The sequence below is a fragment of the Magnolia sinica genome, chromosome 5, assembly GCF_029962835.1.
Source record: "Magnolia sinica isolate HGM2019 chromosome 5, MsV1, whole genome shotgun sequence".
Taxonomy (NCBI): Eukaryota; Viridiplantae; Streptophyta; class Magnoliopsida; order Magnoliales; family Magnoliaceae; genus Magnolia; species Magnolia sinica.
The window spans coordinates 101,587,391-101,610,543 of record NC_080577.1 but is presented as its reverse complement, the minus strand read 5'-3'; the positions used below and the strand labels follow the sequence as shown (position 1 = coordinate 101,610,543).

At 38.2% G+C, this 23,153-nt stretch overlaps 1 protein-coding gene across 2 annotated transcripts in view; it reads right to left on the bottom strand.

The window, feature by feature from the left end:
- LOC131246457 (protein arginine methyltransferase NDUFAF7 homolog, mitochondrial) overlaps nt 1-19,824 on the bottom strand; it is a 76,367-nt gene extending 56,543 nt beyond the window's left edge. The window contains exons 1-7 of one of the 2 annotated variants that reach the window (XM_058246614.1): nt 19,694-19,824; nt 19,503-19,582; nt 19,299-19,410; nt 17,942-18,024; nt 13,561-13,626; nt 11,530-11,630; nt 5,591-5,709 (exon numbers count right to left, since the gene is read on the bottom strand). In XM_058246614.1, coding sequence (XP_058102597.1) covers nt 5,591-5,709; nt 11,530-11,630; nt 13,561-13,626; nt 17,942-18,024; nt 19,299-19,410; nt 19,503-19,582; nt 19,694-19,748 — 616 coding nt within the window. In that variant the 5' untranslated portion in view covers nt 19,749-19,824. The remainder of the gene's footprint in view (nt 1-5,590; nt 5,710-11,529; nt 11,631-13,560; nt 13,627-17,941; nt 18,025-19,298; nt 19,411-19,502; nt 19,583-19,693) is intronic. The other variant, XM_058246615.1, reaches the window with a different exon arrangement.
- Between the last annotated feature and the right edge of the window lie 3,329 nt (nt 19,825-23,153).

Here is a 23,153-nt window from a genome sequence, read left to right as displayed (position 1 = left end):
GGCGTTTGGTTGGCTTATGTAGAGAGGGAGACCAGGATAAGTAGATAGGAGTTTTCCTAATTTACAACCCGTCGCCTAAGCAAAAGCAATGGCATTCCCTTCCTCGATACGAACCCCTAATAGTTTGCTTTTCCAAATGTTAAACTTTTGCCCCTAGAGGTGTAGACTTTAGCCGAGATCTTGTTAAGGACCCAATTAACTGATCAACTAAAAACCTTTCAAACTTTGTGGTCCTTTTTTAGGGACTAGGGCTGTGAATGATGGGTCGAAGTCCTTGGATGATCTACCTCTAGCAAAGAACTTGAAATAGAAAGCCATTAGATCAAGCTTTACATCCTTCAAGGAAACCTAGACGAATGTTAAAAGAAACTCATCCAAACCTAGAGCTTTATCTCTGTCAAGGCTATTCATAGCTTTCATGACCTCCTTCTCGAAGAAGGGTATTTCCTGCTCTTATAAATCTTCAATTTGATCAAAATCTACATTATCCAATCTAGGTTGATTGCATCTATCATTGTTAGGAGGTCAAATAGAAGTCAACAATCTACTCACAGAAGGCTTCTTTCTCCTTAATTCTCTCCCAATCTACTAGGAGACTATGGATGTGATTGCCTCTCCTTCGAGGATTGTCAATGTCATGGAAAATTATGTTCTTATTTCCTCCTTTTAACTGAAAGGCCCTATATCTTTGATGTTGTTTTATTTCTTGTCTTAAGTTCTTTTCCATTTCGAGCTTCAGCATGTGACGCTCCAGAAAATCGTCTTCAAACATGGCCTCTTCTTCTTTTATATTGATGCTTTGGATAGCCCCCAACAATCACCTCTTCATCAACCGAAGCATGGTGATATTCATTTCCAATCCTTGATCTTTACTTTGAGAAGATTTAGTTTCAACATAGATCCGAAACCCACAAACCCATCCACATTAAAGGAAGCCTGCCACTCTGGTTTTTGGAACCAAATCATCTTCTTCAAGTCACACAAGCTCAAATTGAAAGGGCTTTGAATCCCGCTTCCTCACTAGAATCCAATGAAATCTATGATCCAAAACAACTTGAGGCATACCATGTTGGGCAGCCCAAGGACTCCTCCAAGTTAGTAGACACCAAGAATCAATCCATCCTCAACACAAAAATTCTTTCTTGGAGATTGGGCCAGTGTATTATAAGAACCAATCAAAGAAAAGTCATTTGGCTCCACCCATTCAAAAACTTTGGCATTCTTCTAGTGGTTATTGAACCATTTGGCTTCCCATGAGGATATCTAACCATATTCAATTCCCCCCCTGAAAACACCTCGGGATTGACCATTTGCAACTAATATCACCCGATTCTTCCCAAAGGAGCAACTATTGTTCGGGTCGTTCAAGCCATAGATTGCAATAGATGGCCACTTGATACTCTAGAGCTTAAAGCCTTAAACACCTAATGAGAAGAGAGCTAACCTCAAAAATCGACCAATGCACCAATCCTCTTTCACAAGCCAATCCAAGTCCCACACCACCAAAATACCACCCAAAGCCTTAACTACTCTCAACAATGCCCATTCGCGCCTCTTACCTCCCCATACAGAAGAGGCAAGATATTTGCCCCAATCCTGCTTTTTAATTTCCTGAAACACAACAAATTGAATTTTCTTCATCTTACAAAATTATTTGATCTGGCCTCTTTTATCAAAGCACCCCATCCCTCTCATGTTCCATGACTAGATCTTCATTTAGCAGTGTTGACATTCCCCTTTTCCTGGCTCAAATATCAAGGACCTTTGCTTGAGGATCACAATTCACAACAACAATTTCCTACCTGCAACATCTCCCCTAGGAACTTATGTGAACCTCCTTCATTTGTCGTAGTTTATGGGAGATGATGGGTGTAGGAGCTCCCTTTTGCCTCTCTTCCTGTTGTTAACTGACACATCACTTTGCTTCCCTTTAGTGAATTTGTCCTTCTCTTCCATGAAAATATAGAGCTTTCATGTCTCCTTCAGTCCCTCCAAACAAGAATCCCACCATTCTACCCACCCTTTGTATGACATCATTGATCCATGGCTCAACAGATGCCTTTGAAAACCACATCATTGTCGTAGAGTTAGAGACGCAACTTGTGTTGGAGTTGTGGCCTGGAAAACCATGTGAATCTTATCAATTAATTAAATGGATGGTATCCAATGACATTGATGATCTTACCGTAGATCAGTGTTTTAAATAGTGAATACCGTGTAGCATAGCATTCACCTCTCTGAAGAATGAGGCATAAGCTTACGTTACATGCTCCTTATAGATTTTTAATCAAGGTTGTGATTGGTTGCACCAATTTCATGATAATTTGCACCAAATTAAACTGATTAATAATTAAATTTTAACAAAATTTCATGATATTTGATGCACCCAAACGCAACCTAAAATAATAGGAAAGTGCAATGATTCGGTAGAGAAAGAATAACGAACTGATGTTTAATATTGTTACTTATATTATTGTACTAAAAGCATTGAAAAGATTGACTAATTTTTATTGAAAATAGAAAAATGTAACAAATTATAAAAAACACTAAGTGATTTTAATGTTGTAGTGAAAAGTAACTTGTAATGTGAGCTACGTACAGTGAAGTGTAGTCTATGTAGCGTGTAGTGTATGCAAATTATAATGTAGCATAGGCTACACACAACTTAAGCTATTTTCATGAGCTACATAGTGTTAAGGCTAAGCTACACTGCGAAGCGTAAGCTACACGCTTCACAGTGTAGAAATTTAAAAGACAACTGTAGATCATGATGACCATGGGTCTGAGATGGACAAGTTATAATGCCATAGTTAATTTGTTGGAGTATCTTAAATGTACATGACATGGGTTAAAGGAGAGGAATTCATCTAATCGTCCTTAGGAACTTTAGAGTGGACACAATGGTCACTAACCAAGGGAGAGTTGTGGGCCATGAATCTCAATACCCTGTTGCTCCATGACTACCTAGCAGGTTATAAAACAGACCTGTGGTTGCTACGACCATTGTGTTACCATCTTGTGTGAGAGAACTAATGACAAATCAAGACGGAAGGTCTCCATCATCGAGCACAACAACGAGTCGGTGTGCCCTTACATTACCCCACATAGGAGTATGAGTGTGTCATGGTAATAGACTCTTGGTTGCATTGGTGGATTGAGTTAAAGTCTTTGGGATGGGAGGCCCATCATGCCTAGACTATGATCACTTGAAGATGCACTAGCTTTAATTAATCATCATACCTAAGGACATGTGAGGAGTTCAAGGTCTTAATTACATGCACTTAGGCTTGCTTTACAAGGTTATCATGTGGCCACCAAAAGTGGGTGTCGTTAGGTGCATACATCAAGGCCCATTTGAGGCTCACATGATCCAATAACGGATCCACTAGTTTTCTGGGAACTTATGGCTCAGATCTTGGGGATCTTACGTTCATAACAAATGGTTTTTCCACTAGGCCCAGCACTCAAAAGGTTTTAAAAGGTTCTATAAATGTTTTCAACCGTTGAACTTTTGTTTTAACCGTTAAAAAGGTTTTGATCACACTTGACAATGATCTTATGGTTTAGATCTAGTGTGGTCCACCACTTGCTTTGAGTGGGTACTGGGTCAGTGGTGGATGGCCATGACAGTGGAAGGATTCAATCAATTTCGGTATTTGGGTAAGGCAGGATCACAGGATTTCAATGTGGTAGATATGGAAGATTGGAGGGTGGTAGAATCCATAACTGGTATCTTCTTGATACCCTAACTCCTTGTATATAGATCATATCCCAAAGGGAGGGGAGCACAAGACAAGAGGGTGCCTTCGACATTCTCACCTCTTGGGCATCATCTATAGAGAGAGAAGAGAATGAAAGAAAAGTGGAGAAGAGGGAGGGAGGGAGGGAGAGAGAGAGAGAGAGAGAGAGAGAGAGAGAGAGTTCTCTCCACCCTTCACACATGTAGATCGTGTGCGGTCCACCTACATGGACGGCTCTGTCTACCTTGCCCTTGCTCCAAGGGATAACGTGTGGCGCTCATGCTCTTCTACATTTGGCATAAATAGGGGAGAGACCTTCTAGTTAAAGGAACGACATCAACAAAAATGACATTTTGTCGACGGCATTGATCGAGGTAATTCTAACTATGGGATTTATGGTTTTCATTCTAGAAACTCAATAATATCTTAATAGGGATCCATAGGTTGTAAAATCTAAAATCTGAATTTTGAGAACTTCTATTTTCCGCAACACTTCGAAAATCCTAACAAGTTACCTTCTCCCCACCAAGAATGTGCACAACCCATGGCCCACCCAAAGGACCTTTGAGGCATAGTCCCTGCATGAAAAGAGGGCTAGCAACAAGCCAACAACGAGCCACCAAGCAATTACTCTCCTAAACCACACTCATAAGCAATTACTCACCAACTACAAAATCCTCAAGGAATGAGGGATAAAGTTCCTAGAGTCAATCCCTGCCACATCCACAGATAACCAATGAAAGCTCTTTGAAGATGAGTCTAAGGCGAAACTTGGAGGGGAATCTGTTACTTCTGGCAAAATACTCGCACCAACCATCACTTGGCCAATCCTGTGTGTACAGGCAGTCCACCATACCAAAAGATTATCTTATTTATTTGATTTGATTGCAATCTGATTGTATTGTATTTAATTAAAGATTATCTCTTTGTATTTTAGATAGCTATAAATAAACGTCATGAGAGGTGGGGATACATGTCTTTTCTATTCTTCCCATTTATACCTCTCTCATTCTATATGGTATTAGAGCATTTCTGATTCATATTCCACTTTCTAATCTTTCATTCTCTCCTTGCAATCCTCTTCCCTTTCCTCCCTTCTCATTATTTTCCTTCTATTTCAAGGGTCCACCTGTCTCCTCTTTTCTCCCTAAAACATGTAAGATGATGAAGGTTTGGTGAAATTCCCCATCATCGTAAAGGTGTACTTCTTCGAAAAATGGTGACCGCATGAAGGCTATCTTATTCTATATAATGAAAAAAAAAAAAAAAAATTAATGGGGTTAATGGATATTGAGCAAATACGTACAAAGAAATGTACACCCCCTCCCAAATGGAAATAGAATGCATCGATGCATCTTAGCTAGTAGAATGAAAACCTTCATTTATTCAAAAGAAAGTAAATGACACATGTATCAGCAAGATAGAAATAATCAAATAAACTAAGGGCTTATCTGGATGGTGGGAAAAAATTATAAATAAATAAATAAAATAAAATAAAAAGGAAAAGAAAACTATAATCATTATATAATAATGATTTCCAAGAATTCCCACAAGCATGGATTCCCATGGATTTCATTTTGGGTGCTTCTTTGGATAACAAGTGGAAATCCAAATAAAACTCTCACAAAAGTCACCTCATATTTCCTGCAAGAGAATTTGACTATGATGTTTGGATAATGATTGCATTTTTCCATCCAATGATTCTTTTGCTATCCAAGCATGATGAAACATCCCATCATGAGAAAAGTCATCCATTTTCTTTTCTTTTCTTTTCTTTTCTTTTCCCACCATCCAAACATGCCCTAATAAGAAAAGGGAATGCTTTAAAAAGGTTTACTCGAGTTTCATACCCCATCCACTTCTATCTGCAGCATCACGACACTCTACTCTATACCGTGATAAATGACTGCGAACGTCTCCGACAGTTTCTAATTGTTTCTTTGCCAAGGAGGAACTAATCTCCACCGAGCTACAATTAAAGGAAATATTATCAGCACATCTGAGTAGGCTTTTTATGAGTCTCAATTAGTGGCTAGGTTTGCACAAGGAAATCTTTCATACAAGGGGCAAATAAAATAACCAAAAAAAAAAGAGAGAGAGAAAAAATATCGTGGAATTTCCCAAAAAGTGCGATAAATTATGCGATACAAACGATATATCCCATGCGATAACCGATACGTATCTGTATCCCAAGGGTGCGATACATTGGGCGATACCGATATTTCGAACACTTTGTTTAATTGAATGCTCACCAATAGAGATGGAAAGATGGGAGAAGAAGAAAAGAGGATTAAAGAGTGTAGAGGTCCACACGCATAATTTTTAGGATATTAATAATAATATTAACACAATTTCTCCTTGAAATCCCATATCTATAAACACATTGAAACGATGAAAACCCAATTCTAAACTCAAAAATTATTCTTAGTTGAACTTATTATGAAACTAAGAATTTCATAACAATTACAACCCAACATAGTGTTTTAAATATCTTATGGTAAGTAGTGTAGCTTAGTCTTCATGCTACGTAGCGCATGAAAATAGCTAAAGTTACGTGCAACCTATGCTACAGGCTAATTAGCACATACTAAGCTCTACGTGGCCTACGTTACGCGTTATGTAGCTAACACCACTAGTTATTTTTCACTAAACATAGAAATTAATTAATGTTTTCAATGAATTGTTACATTTTCCTGTTTTCAATAAAATTTAGCTAAATGTTTTCAATGATTTTAGTAAAATAATATAAGCAACAAAATTAAATCAGTTCCGTTGCTATTTCTTTATCCTTTTACTTAATCTTTGCCCTATTTTTCGTATTAGTTTAGAATGTGTTTGGTTGCACCAAATATCATGAAATTTAAAGATATTCTGCACCAAATTAGATAGACAAATAATGAAATGTCACAATATTCTACACTAAATTAGATTGACTAATAATGAAATTTCATGATATCCTGCGCCAAATTAGACCTACTAATAATGAAATTTCATGATATTTGGTGTAACCAAACACAACTTTAATTAAAAATCTAGAAGTAGTGTGTAGCTTACACCACATGCGATGTAGCTTATGCCTTACGCTTCAGAGGGGTGAACACTACGCTATGCGCCATTTGCTATTTAAAACAGTCCTAAAATCAACTGTAAATTTGTGTAAAGCTTCCCTATGTTAAAGATCTTCTAATGATATTTGTGTAACTTTCAACAAACTAATGAATGATGGATTTAGGGAGGGCCAAATACCCAAAACTGGGCCAAATACCCAAAACTGTCATCAATGTAAATTATAGACATGCAACTTTGTAACAAAAGACCTTAATACACACTTTTAAATCATAAAATCTCAAAAAAGAAGTGCACATAATAGGTTTCCTTTGTATAGGGTCTAAGCTATGCGCACTGTCCCATTGAACTAAGACAACTATATTCAGTATCCACCCTGTCCATCTATTGTTCATTGTCCATTGTATATCCATACTGTCCATCTATTTTTCCAGATTATTTTAGGACATGGGACCAAAAGTGAAGCCAACAAATATTTCAGGTGGACCACACCACAGGACACAGTGTTCATTGAACTTCCACCATTAAAAGTTTCCAGGCATCCACTGTAATGTTTATTGACCATCCAACCTATTGATAAGGTCATAGAGATCTGGATGACAGATAAAAACAAATATCACCTTGACGTAAAACTTTTGTGGCCCACAAAAGGTTTTCAATGATCATTAATCATTGTTTCCTGTACCGTGGTCCGCCGAAAACTTTTATCTTATTTATTTCCGGACCATGGCATAAAATAAGTTGAAAAAACATATGAACGGCGTGGCTATACAATTCATACATCGAGGTGGGCCCTACGGTCAATAGTCCCACCCACATTGCTAGTTGGGGGACTCACCAAGTTCGCTGGGGCGCGGATTAGGTGTTACCCCGGTGACAACTTAGTGGGTGTTCCCACCATAGGGCCCACCTTGATGACATTTTGCATATCCACTCTGTCTGTTTGTTTTTCCAACACATTTTAGGACAAGTTGCTAAAAATTAAGCATATCCAAATTTTAGGTGGACCACACCACAAGAAACCGTGATGATTAAATAGTCACCATTAAAAACTTCCCAAGGCCCACTTCGAGTAGATCCGTAATGTTTATTTTCCATCCAACCCATTGATAAGGTCAAGAAAAAAAATTAATGAATGAAAAATAAAAAGATTAGATTCATCCAAAACTTGTGTGGCCTACAAAAAGCTTTTAATAGTTATTCACCACTTTTTCTAGTGGTGTGGTCCACTAGAGAGTTGGATCTGCATAAATTTTGGGATAACGTCCTCAAATGAGCTAAGAAAAAGGATGGATGGCGTGGATATGGATAAAAATCATCAAGGTGGACCCCACACAGTAAGGTTAACACCCCCAACCTAAATAGTTTATCTGTTGCCTCCGCCGTTACATAGTAAGAGATGGATGGACCTATCAGAGGCTATATAGGGCCCGCCATGTTAAATATGTTTTATCCACGCCATCCATCCAATTTGACAGATCATTTTAGGGCATGATCCTAAAAAAGATGCAGATTGAATGCTCCAGTGGACTACACCACATTAAACAGTGGTGATTGAGTTATTTGCCATCTAACATGTTCAAAACATCGTAGGACCCACCGTGAAGGTAAAAAATGAATATCAGCTTGATCCAAAACTCCTGTCCCTACCAAAAAGTTACCAATGGTAAGCATTCAATCTCCACTACTTCCTGTGGTGTGGTCCACTTTAGGCTTAAAAATGTCTCTTTTTGATATTCATACCCTAAAATGATCTTCCATAATGAATGGACAGATTGGATAAAACATATACATCAAGGTGGACCCCACAGAGCCCGTGATACTTCATCCGTTTGAGCTAACGCAACGCACCTGTGTCCGTAAAATGCATTAAAACCCAACATTCAAAAATATGCAAACATAAAGGGAATCCTCAATTTCTCCCCAAAATCCCTAAAATCACTCGATGAAACCCAAATCTCACGGGGTTTCACAGATTTCTTGCCAAAATCTCCTTATGATGTAAATCGAGCATCTATTCGAAGAGAAGGGGGGGGGATCGAGATTTTGTGGAGCTTACAACGCATCGCTATGGATCGATCGAGTGGCCCACCAAATTCTACTTCCAATCACGCAATGTTCTTCTATAGGTACCGAAATCCTCTGGATTGAATGATTTTTCCTATTTTTTTCTCTCTTTTTTTTCGATTTTTTTGGTGATATAACAAAAAATTGTACGATATCGTGCTATATATCGCACGATACATAGAAATCTATATTTTTTTTCATTTCTAAGGGGTTTCCGATGGATTTCCGATGGGTTTCGTGTCGCTAACCAGCAATAACGATAATATCGGCCGATAGTATCGATATTACGAACACTGGTTAAACATGAATAGACTAACCCAAATCTATGAATCATCCAAAATAATTCATTTTAGTAAATAAATTTTACGACGATTAAGAGATCACAAACACTTTTGGAGATAAATGCAGTATTTTATACAAGAACTTCTACATGGTCTCATAAAATTCCAAATTAACATATTGAAAGGGATAAACATATCACTATGATTTTCTGTGCTAGTTGCTTGGATGGTTTAACAAAAGAATTATTCTTGTGCAATATATGCTAAGAGGAAACACCAGAAATTTCCTATTTCTCAGCAATGGAATTCTGTTCCACACTAACAAGACTCATTCATCATATTCCACTTTCTTTTTTCTTTTTCTTTTCTTTTTCTTTTTCTTTTGCTTTTTCTTTTTCTTTTTTCATATCCCTCATTCATTATTAACCAAGGATACATTTGGTTGCAACAATAATCATGAAACCAGACCCATTCATCATATCCCACTTTCCTTTCCCTTTTTTCTTTTTCTTTTTCTTTTTTTCCATATCCCTCGTTCATTATTAACTAAAGCTGCATTTGGTTGCAACAATTATCATGAAATTTCATGATAATTCATGACTAATAAGTGTAATTTAGTGCAAAGTATCATGAATTTCATGATATTTGTTGCCAACCAAACGCAGCCTAAAGAATTGATCTTTTGCAATATTTCCTAAGGGCCTATTTGGATTCATGAAAAAAATATATATATATTTATATTTATCAAGGAAAATGGTGTTTTTCGGGAAATGCCATTTATAGAAAAAGGGAGAAAAGAAAAGCCGTTTCCCCCTATTGTTTTTCAGAAAGTTTTTCTTCATTTTGAAATCTCTGTATGGGAAAAAAAAAAATGATTTTTTAATGAAAATTTTACTCTAAGACAAAAGGTATATGTGTACCCAGAATATGAATTGTGGCACGTGTCACATTGTCACACGTGGCACATTCGCACATGTAGGACATTGGCACATGTGAATGGTGACACATCCTACACATGTAGCTTGTTGACACGTGTGGCACATATGGAGCTCTTAAAGATGGATGGTAGCACATGTGCCACATGTAGCACCATAGCACATGGTACATTTTCACACATGGGGCTCAAAGATAAAGGTGGCACATGTTGCACATGTGGCACATTGGGGCGAGTGGCACGCTGACACACTTGACGATGGGTGGTAATACATGTTGCACAAATATGGCACAATAGCAAGTGTATGGTGCTTGAAGATGGATTGTGGCACATGTAGCACATTGGCACATGTATGGTGCTTTAAGATGGATTCTGGCACATGTGGCACACTGGCACACGTAGGGCACTTGAATGGACTTTTGTACATGTGTGCACTTGAAGGTGGTCAATAGCACACGTTGATTATGTCGCACATTGGCATATGTTGTGCATGTGAATCACTTAAAGATCAAAGTGGCACAAGTGCTCTCAATAGACATGGCACATGTCGGGCTTTTGAAGATATGGGTAGCACATGCTACACATGACACATTAGGGCGTAAGGCATATTGAAATGTGGGTCACTAAAAAATGGGTGATGGCACATGTTGCACGTGTGGCATAGTGGCACATGTAGCGCTTTAAGATGGAGAGCAGTATATGTTGCGCATGTGGCACATTGGCACGTGTGGAATGATGTTTTGTCAATTTATATTACAACAAATCCAAACAGGCCCTAAAAGTAAACATCAGCAATTTCCTATTTCCTAAACAAAGGAATTATGTTTCATACAAACTAGACTCATTCATATGATGACATCCCTCTTTCTGTTCCACACAAGCCAGATTCATGCATATCCTCTCTCCTTATTCCCCAAAAAAGATCAACTCTCCAATATAAATAATACTGCATCAGTTAGTGAACACAGCATACAAACATATTTTTGATGTTAAACCTGGCTGGTATACCTTACATGCCCAATTCAGCAGTTCCACATATTTGTGCATAACTCTTTATACATGGAAAATCCCAAGCAAAAAGTAAATTTTAAAATAGCAACCCTTGGTAGATTAAGTGAACCATATTCAGAATGAGAAATCTCCGCTTTATCCACAAGTTCCAACAATTTGCTGTTGCAATATATTAATAACACCCATGGAATTTCAGAAAATGAGTTCCAGCCTTTATGGATGTGTTGCCCTATGCATGTGTTTTTACGTTTTTTTCACCCACAGAACCATCCTAGACCCTGCCTAATGTAGATATTGCAACACTAATCCAATTCATTGGCAATTTTCAGGTGGCCTTTACGATTGAACTCTGAAAGGCATTAGTATGGTGTCAAAGTAGATGTCAAGTGCAAGGTAGTGAAAGCATATGTAGTATAAGACATGGACGTACACGTAAACCATATTATTGTAAACTTTCGCTGGTGCATTCAACATCATGTAATCCATTATACACTTTGCACATGTTCCTGAGCCACCACCAATTTCATAAATCTGAATCCACATTATAAAAAGGAGGTAATAGTTACTAGGAATTAACCAATCACAAGAGGGTAACTGAAAACATAGAAAGGAAGGAAAAAAAAAAAAGGATATGCATGTGAAGAAAGCATCACAAAACCAGCAGGAAGCTGATGATCAAAACATCACAGAAATAAAGAAACGAGAGTACTTGAAGTCTTTGACACAGAATATAAAGGGATACAAGGAAACCATGGAGAAGCTAATACAATGAAAGCCTACTACGGGCTCATTTGGCAATGTCGAAATGGAGGGATTTATGGGGATTTGCTGTTTCACGGTCGTTTGGTAGCAAGGAATTGGAGGGATTTGGGTTTGAGAGGAATCCAAATCCCCCAAAAGAGCTCCTTTCGAAATCCCACCTCAAAGCTATGATTTCAAATCCACTCAATTCTGTACGGACTAAAAAATCCACCCAATTCCACAGGATTTCAAATCCACACTGCCAAACAAGCCCTAAATTCATAGCAGATGACAAGAAATTTCTGAACCAGGAATGCAACCATTTTCCAAACACTCGCAAATGGCAGCCATGGTAACTGAAATATATGTTTCTATCGGGGATTCAAATCTTATGGAAAACAACAGTGTAGCATAACTAAAGAGATATAATATTTATGTGGTTAAACATGAAGCTTATGAATTCCTATCAATAACTAATATCTACAGTATCCGTAATGGTGAAGGATTTTAAAATCTAATGGAGTTTTAGCTCTAGTATGAGATTCCTGTTTTAACATCTGGTGGAAGTTTCTCATTTAGCTACAATAAGAGCTTGCAAAGTACCAAATGGATAGTTACAGAAGGCCATTATAAGCAGGCATAAAAGCTTAGCTCTGCAGAGCAAGTTTTTAAAACAGTGTATCAGGAATCATACTGTTCACCACTGATACAGCCGCATATCACGCGGTTTCAGCCTGTTTCAGGCAGATATGGGCTGATACAGCCATACCGTTCATGGACAATACTGGTACATATCAGGCAATACATGCTGGTTTCAAACGATACTTCAAACCTTGCAGCAGAGTCCATATTATATAATAAGTTCAAAATACAACCTGAATAGTAACAAAAATAACGAAGCCTAGAACAAAATTCAGTTATAACTTGTAACCAATGTTTTAAAACCGTGAGCGGATGGTTGAACCAGTTTGGACCTTGGACCAGTAAGATAACGGCCACGTTCAATCATGCCTGTTTTTGGAATGCAACAGTCCGGGCCCAACAGGATTCCCAGTCCAACTGCCCGGCCAGCCGACCCAGGTGAATTTATGCAACCTGTCTGAGTCACTTAATGCTAAGTTAAGATTTATTTATTTTTTTAATAGAGTGATCAAAACATTTTTCTTCTTCGATAAGCTATTATGTAATGAACGCATCTATTTAGGTGATGGTTTAACAATCCAAAGTCAAAACCATTGACATGATGGACCTCACCCTAGATGGCCCATGCAGTATAAATCCCCCAGACTGGAAGATTTGAGCTATAGAATTTTCAGCCTCTTTCTTTCTTTTGGATGTGACCAAAGCTGAATTTTCTTTCTTAACCGTCTGTTTGCAAGGCCACCTCTTAAAGAGTAAGGAATTTTTACTTTTATTTTTTCTATCTAGGAGTTTTTTCCCCATTTTTGTATTTATAGTCAATTCAAAGATGACACTATGTTGACTTCACTGGTTGGACCAGTTTGAACAAACTGCCCACAAAAATGGGTCCAGATCGCCTCCAGATTTTAAAACACCAGTTACACCCAATGGAAATATAAGCCACATGAATATGACATTATCCAAATGTCCGTCAGCCTGTGCTGACATTCTCACAAGTGCCCAGAACTAATGGAATGTGCCAGCCAACCTTTATGCATTTTGAGAGAGAGAGAGAGAGAGAGAGAGAGAGAGAGCTTACTTTTAGAGGAACTGAAAGGTCAGCTGTGCGTAATATGGCTTCAGCAATACCATGTGCATACCAAGGCTGCAGGCAAAGAAGTAGAAGTGCTCAAATGACAAAATTGATGGTAAAAAATAATGCATGGCCAATCTAAAGAGAGAATAATAATCAATTTGCAGTTTATAGTGAAATTGAGATATGTACTTGGCCTGAGTGGAACAAAATGTCGTCAATATAAAGCACAGTGAGAGAACAAACGCTTTGTAGTTCATACTCTTAGTTCAATCTAGTCAATGGTATTCAACTTTAACAATTACTAGTCATAGAAAGGTATCATAGATCTCAGGCCGCTCTAGTATGTAGTATGGGAACGAACACATGATACGCTACCTCCAATACCTACTATGCTAGGGGTAGGATCATTTGGGTTGCTGCAGTTCATTTTCATGGACTTGCAAACTCAGCTGCAACACCTGTGCGTCACTCGCGCAACGCCTCAACACTACTCAAGTCAGCCTAAATCCTACTTGCCCCACAAAGTACTACACCCAAGGCTTAAAGAGAATGCAAGAGAACTCCGAAGGAACACGAGAGAAAGAGGAAAGCTTTGAATTGCACTAGAGAAGAAAGCTCACAACTTTAGTGATTTATAAATGACACAGAGTCTCCCCCTTATATAGACCCAAGAGGGCTCTAAAAGCTCCAACCAAATGCTAGGATTGTGCCGTGTGGAACACATCCAACAATTAGGAATACTCTAGAAAGTTCCTACAAGATTCAACACAACTCTAGTACAAGAGTCTCCTGATGACTTCTAAAAAAGTTCTAGGATTCCTTGCATCATTCTACAACACTCTAGACTGCATTGGACAAGCCTCATGTTTACATGGTGAGCCGAAAATGGCCAAGTATGGAGCCATGTAAACTTATTCAAAAAGAATAAAAATTCAAAAAGAAATTTAAAAATAAAAAATAAAAAATAAATAAAAAACATTATGACATGTAAACTTATTCAAAAATTAAATTTTATTTTTAGCAATAGAATAAAAGAGTTTTCATTAGATTAATTTCCATTTCATGCATTTCTTTCCTCTCTTTTTTAAAGGTAACAATATCTTTATTAAGAAACCCGACACAAGACGGGAAAAAAATACGGCAAAGCATAACACTAACAACCCAGAAAGGAAGAGACGGACGTAGCTTTGTCCACAATAGCATAAGGGGCCCAACTCCTGACAAGATCTTTAATAACATATATCACTCTATCCATGGAGGTCCCGTCGTTTCTAAAGCAACGCTCGTTTCTTTCCTTCCAAACCGCCCAAAGTAAGGCCATAATGACGAGCCTCCAAACTATTTTCCAGTGTTTCCCACCCCCTCCTCCATGCCACGCCCATAGGAGGACATCCACGTAACAAGGCATGACCCAAGGAATCTAAGCCAAGTCTAGGAATGACTTCCAAATCATACAGCTAAAAGAACAATGGATGAACACGTGATCGATCGACTCTGCGCCCACCATGCATAGCAAACATATGTTGGGGAGAACCAAAGATCTTCGTTGAAGGTTATCAATAGTCAACACTCTTTTTGCGACCCACCAACCAAACGAAAACCACCACTCGAGGAGCACCATAAAGCCAAAAGTAAAACGGAAGCGGCAGAGCAGATCTTTTATCTAGAACTATCAGAGTTTTGAAGAAGGAACAAACAGAGAATTTCCCTGAGTGATGTCCTTTCCAAATCATGGAGTCCTCGACTTGGGTTGAAGGAATAAGAAGCTTGAGATGATCCAGCAAACCGATGAACTCCGATGCCTCCTCATCATAAAGATTCCAATGACAAGGAGGACGCCACACAATCTAGCCACCACAGAGAAAAGCATGGAGAAACACTAACGTCACGGGGCAAGAGCGGCAATTCTAGGGAATTCCTCCTGAAAGGATCTCTCACCACACCACACATCAGTCCAAAATCTGATCCTATTACCATTTCCCAGGGCAAAGGCTATATTTCTGTGAACCAAATGTTTTGTTGACATTATAGCTTTCCACATAGCAGACTCACGGTAATCTATTTTGGAATAAATAACCTAATCAGGCCCTTTTGTCTCACTTGTTGGATTCACTACTAGGTTCCACTCTCCTTTTCCAATTATCTACTTCCTGTTCCTTCTCCTGTTCAGCCCAATACAGGTTTGTCCAATTCCTTAACAAAGCAACATAGTCTTGTATATCTCACCTCATCAATCATTTGTTTTCTGTCAAGGTTTTTCTCATCTTATAATTCATCTGTTTTCGGCACTCAGTAGTCACTTCCACAAGCATCTGCAAGTGACAAGTAAAAGCCTTGGCCCCTACCTAGAAGAAAGCGGAAGTATAAGAGATGGCAGCACTAGGAAATATGTTGAACCTCCATCGTATATTGGCTTGCACATTAAAAGTCAAGCCCAATGACTCAAATAAGAAATGAATGACTCAGCAAGTAACCATATTAGTTCACATTTGAACCTAGGATGAAGCTTAATTCAATTTGTATGGCCCTCCTGATTTGCAAGTAAACACTAATCCCTTCATCAGTTAGACGTCAAAATTGGCTTCTTGACCACCTGGATTTACTATTTAGGAGGAATGGACAGGTAGGGTGACTTGTGGAAAAAGAAAAAAGTGATCTCCTAGAGTCTAGTATAAAAGTACTTCTCTTAGATGGTTGAAGTCTTGAAGAGCACTTAAAAATCACTTATCCCCTGAAAAGAAGGTACCACCAATGTTGTCAAATTGCATATGCAATCATGTGTGATCGCATATGCCTATGCGCATATGTGATCGCACAATCGCATATGCGGCCGCATATTTTATTTTTATTTTTAAAAAAATTAAAAATATGTATATAATAGGGAAAAATTCAAAAAAAAAAAATTATAAGAAACTAAGAAAAACTTTTCTAAGTTAATAGATAACTAATTTTACATATTTAAAATACATTTGAGATAAATAAAATCAATTAAACATCAAGTCATTGACATTTAACAATATAGTTAACAAGAAGTAACAACAAAATCAACAAGCTATTTATTTATTATTGTAGAAAATCAACAAGCTATCTTCCTTGAAACTTGAAAGGCTAGAATCTTGATCTTCCAACTTCCAAGAGAGAGGGAATGTAGGGGAGAGAGAGAGAGAGAGAGAGAGAGAGAGAGAGAGAGATTAAGAGAGAGAGAGAGAGAGAGAGAGAGAGAGATTAAGACCACTTGTAATTAAGAAATGTAAGAGAAAAAGAGAGTAAGAGAGTTTTGGAGTGAGAATATTGCAAATGGAGGAGATTTGGAAGCCTTTTTATAGGCAAAATGTTGTTTTTTGTAAAAAAATAAAAATAAAAAATTCAATGTGCCATGGCCAATATGCGATCGCATACATACATCGCATATGCGATCGCGTATTTTTCGCATATGCCACATATGTGATTGCATATGGATATGCGCATAAGTGATCGCATATGCGCATATGCGGTCGCACATGACAACACTGGGTACCACAGCAATGGCATGGTACACTTTTAGATAAATACTAAAAGTGGATTTCTCAAACATCAGCTGTATTGACATGTACAAACTGTGAATGGAAAGCTGGAAAAATTAAACAAATACAACACAATCACTTCAATAAATTCTTGCCTCCCACACTAAACATGAATAAATTATGCAAGATTGACAGCTCCGTAATTTAAGAGCCTCCCAATGACTAACAAACAAAGGTGACGTGGTTGCCATAATCAGTGAAATGGAAACAATAAATCAAGAAAGAAGACCAAATACCAGAAATCATTGGCGGCATTTGACTTGTCAAACATGATAAAAGTTATCTTCCCCAGTTAAACAAGTTTTGCAACAGACTTGATCAACTCTCTGGGTGGGATAAGTTGAGGCTTGAGTTTTGCTTAAACATAAAGTTCTCCTTTCTAGAAGCACAGCTAAAGCTAAAGTGCATTCTAGGAACTTCATCGAGAACCAAAAAAAGAAAACTCTAAAAGCCCATTACCTCAGTTCTAAGTTTTATGCCGAACAACTTTCTAAATACCATTACCCAACATCTTGTTTTGTTGGTTTTAGTCTAAAATTGATGCAAACTATTTTTAACAGCTTATTGATTTTGTAGCAGCTAGTCTCAACGGAAAACATTCCCCATACAAGCAGACTATTTGCAGTCCTACAACATTCCACATGGTAGTAGGCTATTCAACTGGCCTATCTGAAGATTTAGGTATTTTGCATTTAGCTTTTCCTTTGGAAATATATTCATGAGATAACGAAATAATTAATTTTCACAACTTTACCCGAATCTGTAGGTGACAAAATCTCCCTACATTTCATAGAAGAAAAAGAAGAAGAAGAAGAACATACCTTAAAAAGCTCCACAGGTGTAAACCATGCTATGTCATTCTGCTTGTAAAGATTATTTAAATGGCGCAAATAAGCACTCCTACCTGCCATATAGAATTTTTTTAAATGAGACACCAAAACTAAAGCTGTGCAAATAGGCACCAAAACTTAATGGGCAAAGGTCCTACAAGTGCCTCGTGCATTGTTTAAGAATCAATTGATGCTTTTATAAAAAGAAAAGCCGCCATAACCTTCTCATTATGCTGAATCAACCGATTTACTGCTTCAATGCTTGAATAGTGGCCTGTTGCATAAAAATGCAAACAGTTTCTAGTTGCTCTTGCTTTGTACATGTACAACCCATGGTTTGTTGATCCACAACATTCTCCTTAGGAGTTAGGAGACGCACCGTAGACAAGGGATGAACCAAAACCCTTCCAGAGAAGAAGATCCTAGCCATTCGATCTTTGATCTTCTCTCCGTGTTGTTGCTCTACTTATCTCTTAACTATGTTTAGGTCACTGATCAAAAGTTTAGGAATCTCTAGTCAGAGAGATTCTTTGTGGAATCACCCATCCATCTGCACCTGGATAGCTGAACCATGGGCTCATTTGTAGAGACCAGATCACTGGAACATAGACCCATCAAATCTGCTGCCCGGATCACAAACGATGCTATTTTAGAGCATATGCATGAATACAACTAATCTTTTGCCTACTGTTTATATAGAAGTACATTAAAACTGAGATTTAATACATTTTTTCTTTTTCTTTTTTCCTTTTTTTTTTTTTTTGAAAGGTAATGGTGAGATTTAATAGAGATTTTTACCCCATGCGATCAAGTGGGGCCCAATCCAGGCCACTTCCTGTACACACATGTGGAACTGGCACATATGCAATGGGGTGCGACTGCATCACCGCTGCATCAGGACTCTATCCACAATCCAATGCATTGGGACCATATAATTCCTCATGAAACCATGAGCATTGTGACAAATATCACTAACATTTTGAAAATCCTGCAGAATATTAATCAATCGAAATTATTGGACACACGTCGCGAGAGTTTCAAAATCTCAGCATTTTTCAATTTTCTGTTTTAAACATTCCTTACATACATACATACACGTGTGTGTGTGTGTGTATTCAAAATTTTAAAATGGTTTATTAATTTATAACAAACATTTTTAAAATTCTATATTTTCTGAGAGATTTTTTTCCCGAGTAAACTCGAAATCTGAAAATCACCATGGAAATTCCGGAACAGAGGAATTGCTGAGGACGGCCCACCCAAGTTGGGGCCGATACAGATTGATGAGGAATAAAGACGAAAGTATATAAATAAGAAATTAAAGAGAGAGAGAGAGTAATGGAAGTACCTTGGAGGTTATTGAACTTGATGCTTCTCTCAAGCAATCCAACAGATCCCGGTCTTTTCGAGAAATACCCATGATTTGGGTCATACAATGCTGAACGAATGAAATCACGAACCTATAAAAAGAATAAAAGAGAAAGGAAATTTTAAAAGGGAATCATTTGAAAGTGAGTCCGGCAATGAAAGAGATTAAAGAATCGAATCTCACAAGGATAGGACTTTGGCCGACGATGTTGGTAGAGAATGAGGCCGACGATGGAGATTTGAAAAGCAGTTCGCTAGAGAAGACTGCAGAAGATTAGGAGATGAGAGAGTGATGTGTTAGAGAAAAGGAAATGCAAGAGAGATTAATGAGAGAGAGAGAGAGAGAGAGAGAGAGAGAGAGAGAGAGAGGAGTGCCTTTGAGTAGTAGCAGAGGTCTTTTCCTGTGGAAAGCTATTTTACTCATCATCATCCCTCTGCAGCCTCTCTCAGTGAGGAAATTTCTTTCAGTTTTAAAACCCGCTTATATAGGTGTTGGAGAGGATTGCCAGGGCTGTCAGTGACCAGGCCGCGACCTGCCCCTAACAACAGACTGAGAACGGATTGGCTACTCCCCCTGCCACCAGCCGCGTGGCTGATGGTCGGTGATTTTTGGGCTCCACCATAATTTATTTGTTTCCTCCATTACGTTCATACATTTTTACAGATAATTTTATAGGTTGATATCAAAAATTAGAGGGATATAAATCTCAGGTGGACCACACCACAGGAAAACAATAGTGATTGGATATCCACCATTACAATCCTCCTGACGCCCACTGTACTTTTTATTTGACATCCAATCTGTTGATTAGGTTCATAAAGACCCAGATTAAGGGAAAAAACAAAGATAAGCTTGATCCAAAACTTTTATGGCCCCAAAAAAGTTTTTAATGGTCAACGTTCATTCAACACTCTTTTCTGTAATGTGGTCCACTTGAGATTGGTAGATACCTCGTTTTTGGTATCATAACATAAAATTGTCTATGATAATAGATGGACGGAATGGATGAAACAAATACTTCATGGTGTGTCCCACAGAGCACCGACCATCAGCCATTGTCTGGGGGAGTAGCCAATCCGTTTCCCTAGCTGGAAGCTCTGTGGGCCCAACAAGATGTTTTTGTTATATCCACTCCGTCCATCCGTTTCGTCAGCTCATTTCAGTTTCTGGAATCAAACACGAAGGCAATTCGAAACTTAGGTGGGCCACACGAGGGAGGATTGAACGCCGACCTTTGAAACCTTAGTGGGGTCACGGAAGTCATGGATCGAGGTTATATTTGTGTTTTTCTCTGAATCCAGGTGGAAATGGAAGCGGATTAGGTGTTACCCTTACCGTGGGGCCCACCTTGATGATGTGTTGTACATTCACGCTGTCCATCCGTTTCTCCAGCTATTTTTAGGATGTCGTCTGAAAAATTAAGCAGATCCGGATCTCAGATGGACCACACCAGAAGAAACAGAGGTGATTGAGTGCTTCACCATTAAAATTTTCAAATGGCCCATCGGAAGGTTTGTGTAACGTTTATTTGCCATCCAACCTGTTGATAATGTCAAGAAGACATGGATGGAGGGAAAATACAAAGATCAGATTGATCGAAACTTTTTTGGCCCACAAAAAGTTTGTAATGGTCAATAATCACTGTTTCTAATGGTGTGGTCCAAATGAGATTTTAATCTTCTTGATTTTTGGGATCTTATACTAAAATGAGATGGAAAACGATATGGACGGCGTGGATATACACCAAATACATCAAGGTGGGCCTACACGGTTAGGGTAACACCCACTAAGGTGTTACCGGGTAACAGCTAATCCGCTACCGGTGGCTGGATGGCATCTAATCATCTCAGCGGGTCCCAGGAAGGTTTCAACGTTGGGTCTTCATCCCCACCGTTGCCTGTGTCATGGTCCACTCGAATTTTAGATCTCCCTGGGCCCACTGTCCTAAAAAAGAGCTGACGAGAAAGATGGACGGTGGATGTAACACAAACATCATCGAGGTAGGCCAGCGAGCTTTGGGTTACATGGGAACCGTGTAACCCGCCAGGCTGGCACGTCGGGCTTCTGGGTATGCCCATGCGCGAGTGGATTAGCTATTACATGGTGTTAGCCTTACCGTGTGGGGCCCACCTTGATGAATATGTTTTATATCCACACTACCCATCCCTTCTTTCAGTTCATTTAAGGTCTATATACAGAAAATTAAGCAGATCCAAATCTATTGTGGACCACACTATTGGAAAAGGTGGTGAATGACCATTAAAAGCTTTTTGTAGGCTGTAAAAGTTTTGGATCATGATAATCTTTCTATTTTCTCTTCATCCAGTTCTGATTGATCTCATCAACGGGTTGGATGGAAAATAAACATAATGGATCTGGTTACAATGGTCCTTAGAAAGTTTTTTTTATGGTGAGCATTCAATTATTGTTGTTTCTTGTGGTGTGGTCTACCAGAGATTTGGATCTGCATACATTTTGAAACCATGCTTAAAATGGGATGTAGAAATGCATGGACGGAGTGGATATACAATATATGATCAAGGTGGGCCCTAGAGTAATGGTAACACCCACTGAGCTATTACCCCAGTAACCCACCTAATCGGCGCCCCGAGCCTGCTTGCACGTGGATGTTACAATGAATACTTTGATTTAACAATTATTTATTGTCACACGAGATACTTTATGCGCTTTTTAGTCTTTGCAATTGAGATCCGAGTACTTCGTAAGAGAATCATTCAATTGAAATCATATATTATTGGTGTTAACGATTGATTTAATAGAATTACATTTCGATTGGATAGGATAGGACTTCGATTTCAATTGAATTATAAATCGAATCAATAAATGACATATTGTGATTATTCTAAGTAGATTCATAAATCCTTAGTCTTTTATTTATTTTGTTTAAATAATTTTCTACTTCGCCGGATCAAAAACTCATACACCATTTATCTTTAGATTAATTCTAAATTGTGTTCCCCATACCTTGAGGATTCAACATTGGTCTTATTGAGTTACTACTACATCACAGCCCTGCACTTAAGGTTATCAGCCCTTAGGTTCGACTTCGATCAAATGTCTTTCAAAGATTATTAGTTAACTAAGTCTTAAACTACTTCTTGTTTACCATAAGACTTCAAATATCTCACATATGTTTCCAAACAACAATGTCTACAAAATTAGTCAACTCATTATGACTGTAGACATTACTAGGGGACCTTGTTACATGTAATGAACCAACACACCTTAGAAATGAAACTCGAAGATGCTTCCTTCTCCTATTTTAAACACCATGACAAGGATCTTTTAATACCTAAATACCATTTCAAAGCAAATCTCAGTTCGTGTTGTACATTTAAATAAACTTTTGCAACATCATCTGGTCTATCACCCAACAAAATAAGCATTAAAAAGCCTACTCACTAAAAACCAATCTGGTCGGCCAATAGACAAAGTTGTAGGAAGAACCCTACTATAGAAAACCTCTTTTTTGTAGAAGTTCATGCAGACAATCTCTTTTGTTATTGATGTCTCAAATCTTTTTAGCAACAAGATCTATCAATGCCATCAACAGACCATTCAATGCCATCAACTGCTACCATCAAGCAGGACATCAAAAGTGTCAAGCAAGCAATTGTGAAATTCCCATATTTTATAAATGCATCAAGCAATATTCAATGGCATCAATATACCCTACTGCTAAAAGGATTTGAGACATCAACACCTTCAAGTCAGTGCTCTAACACTCAAACCTAGGAGAAGCTAATAAACCTCATCCACTTGGTGGGTCCACCATATAGTCCATGCAAAAAATGACTCACACAATGCATCAGT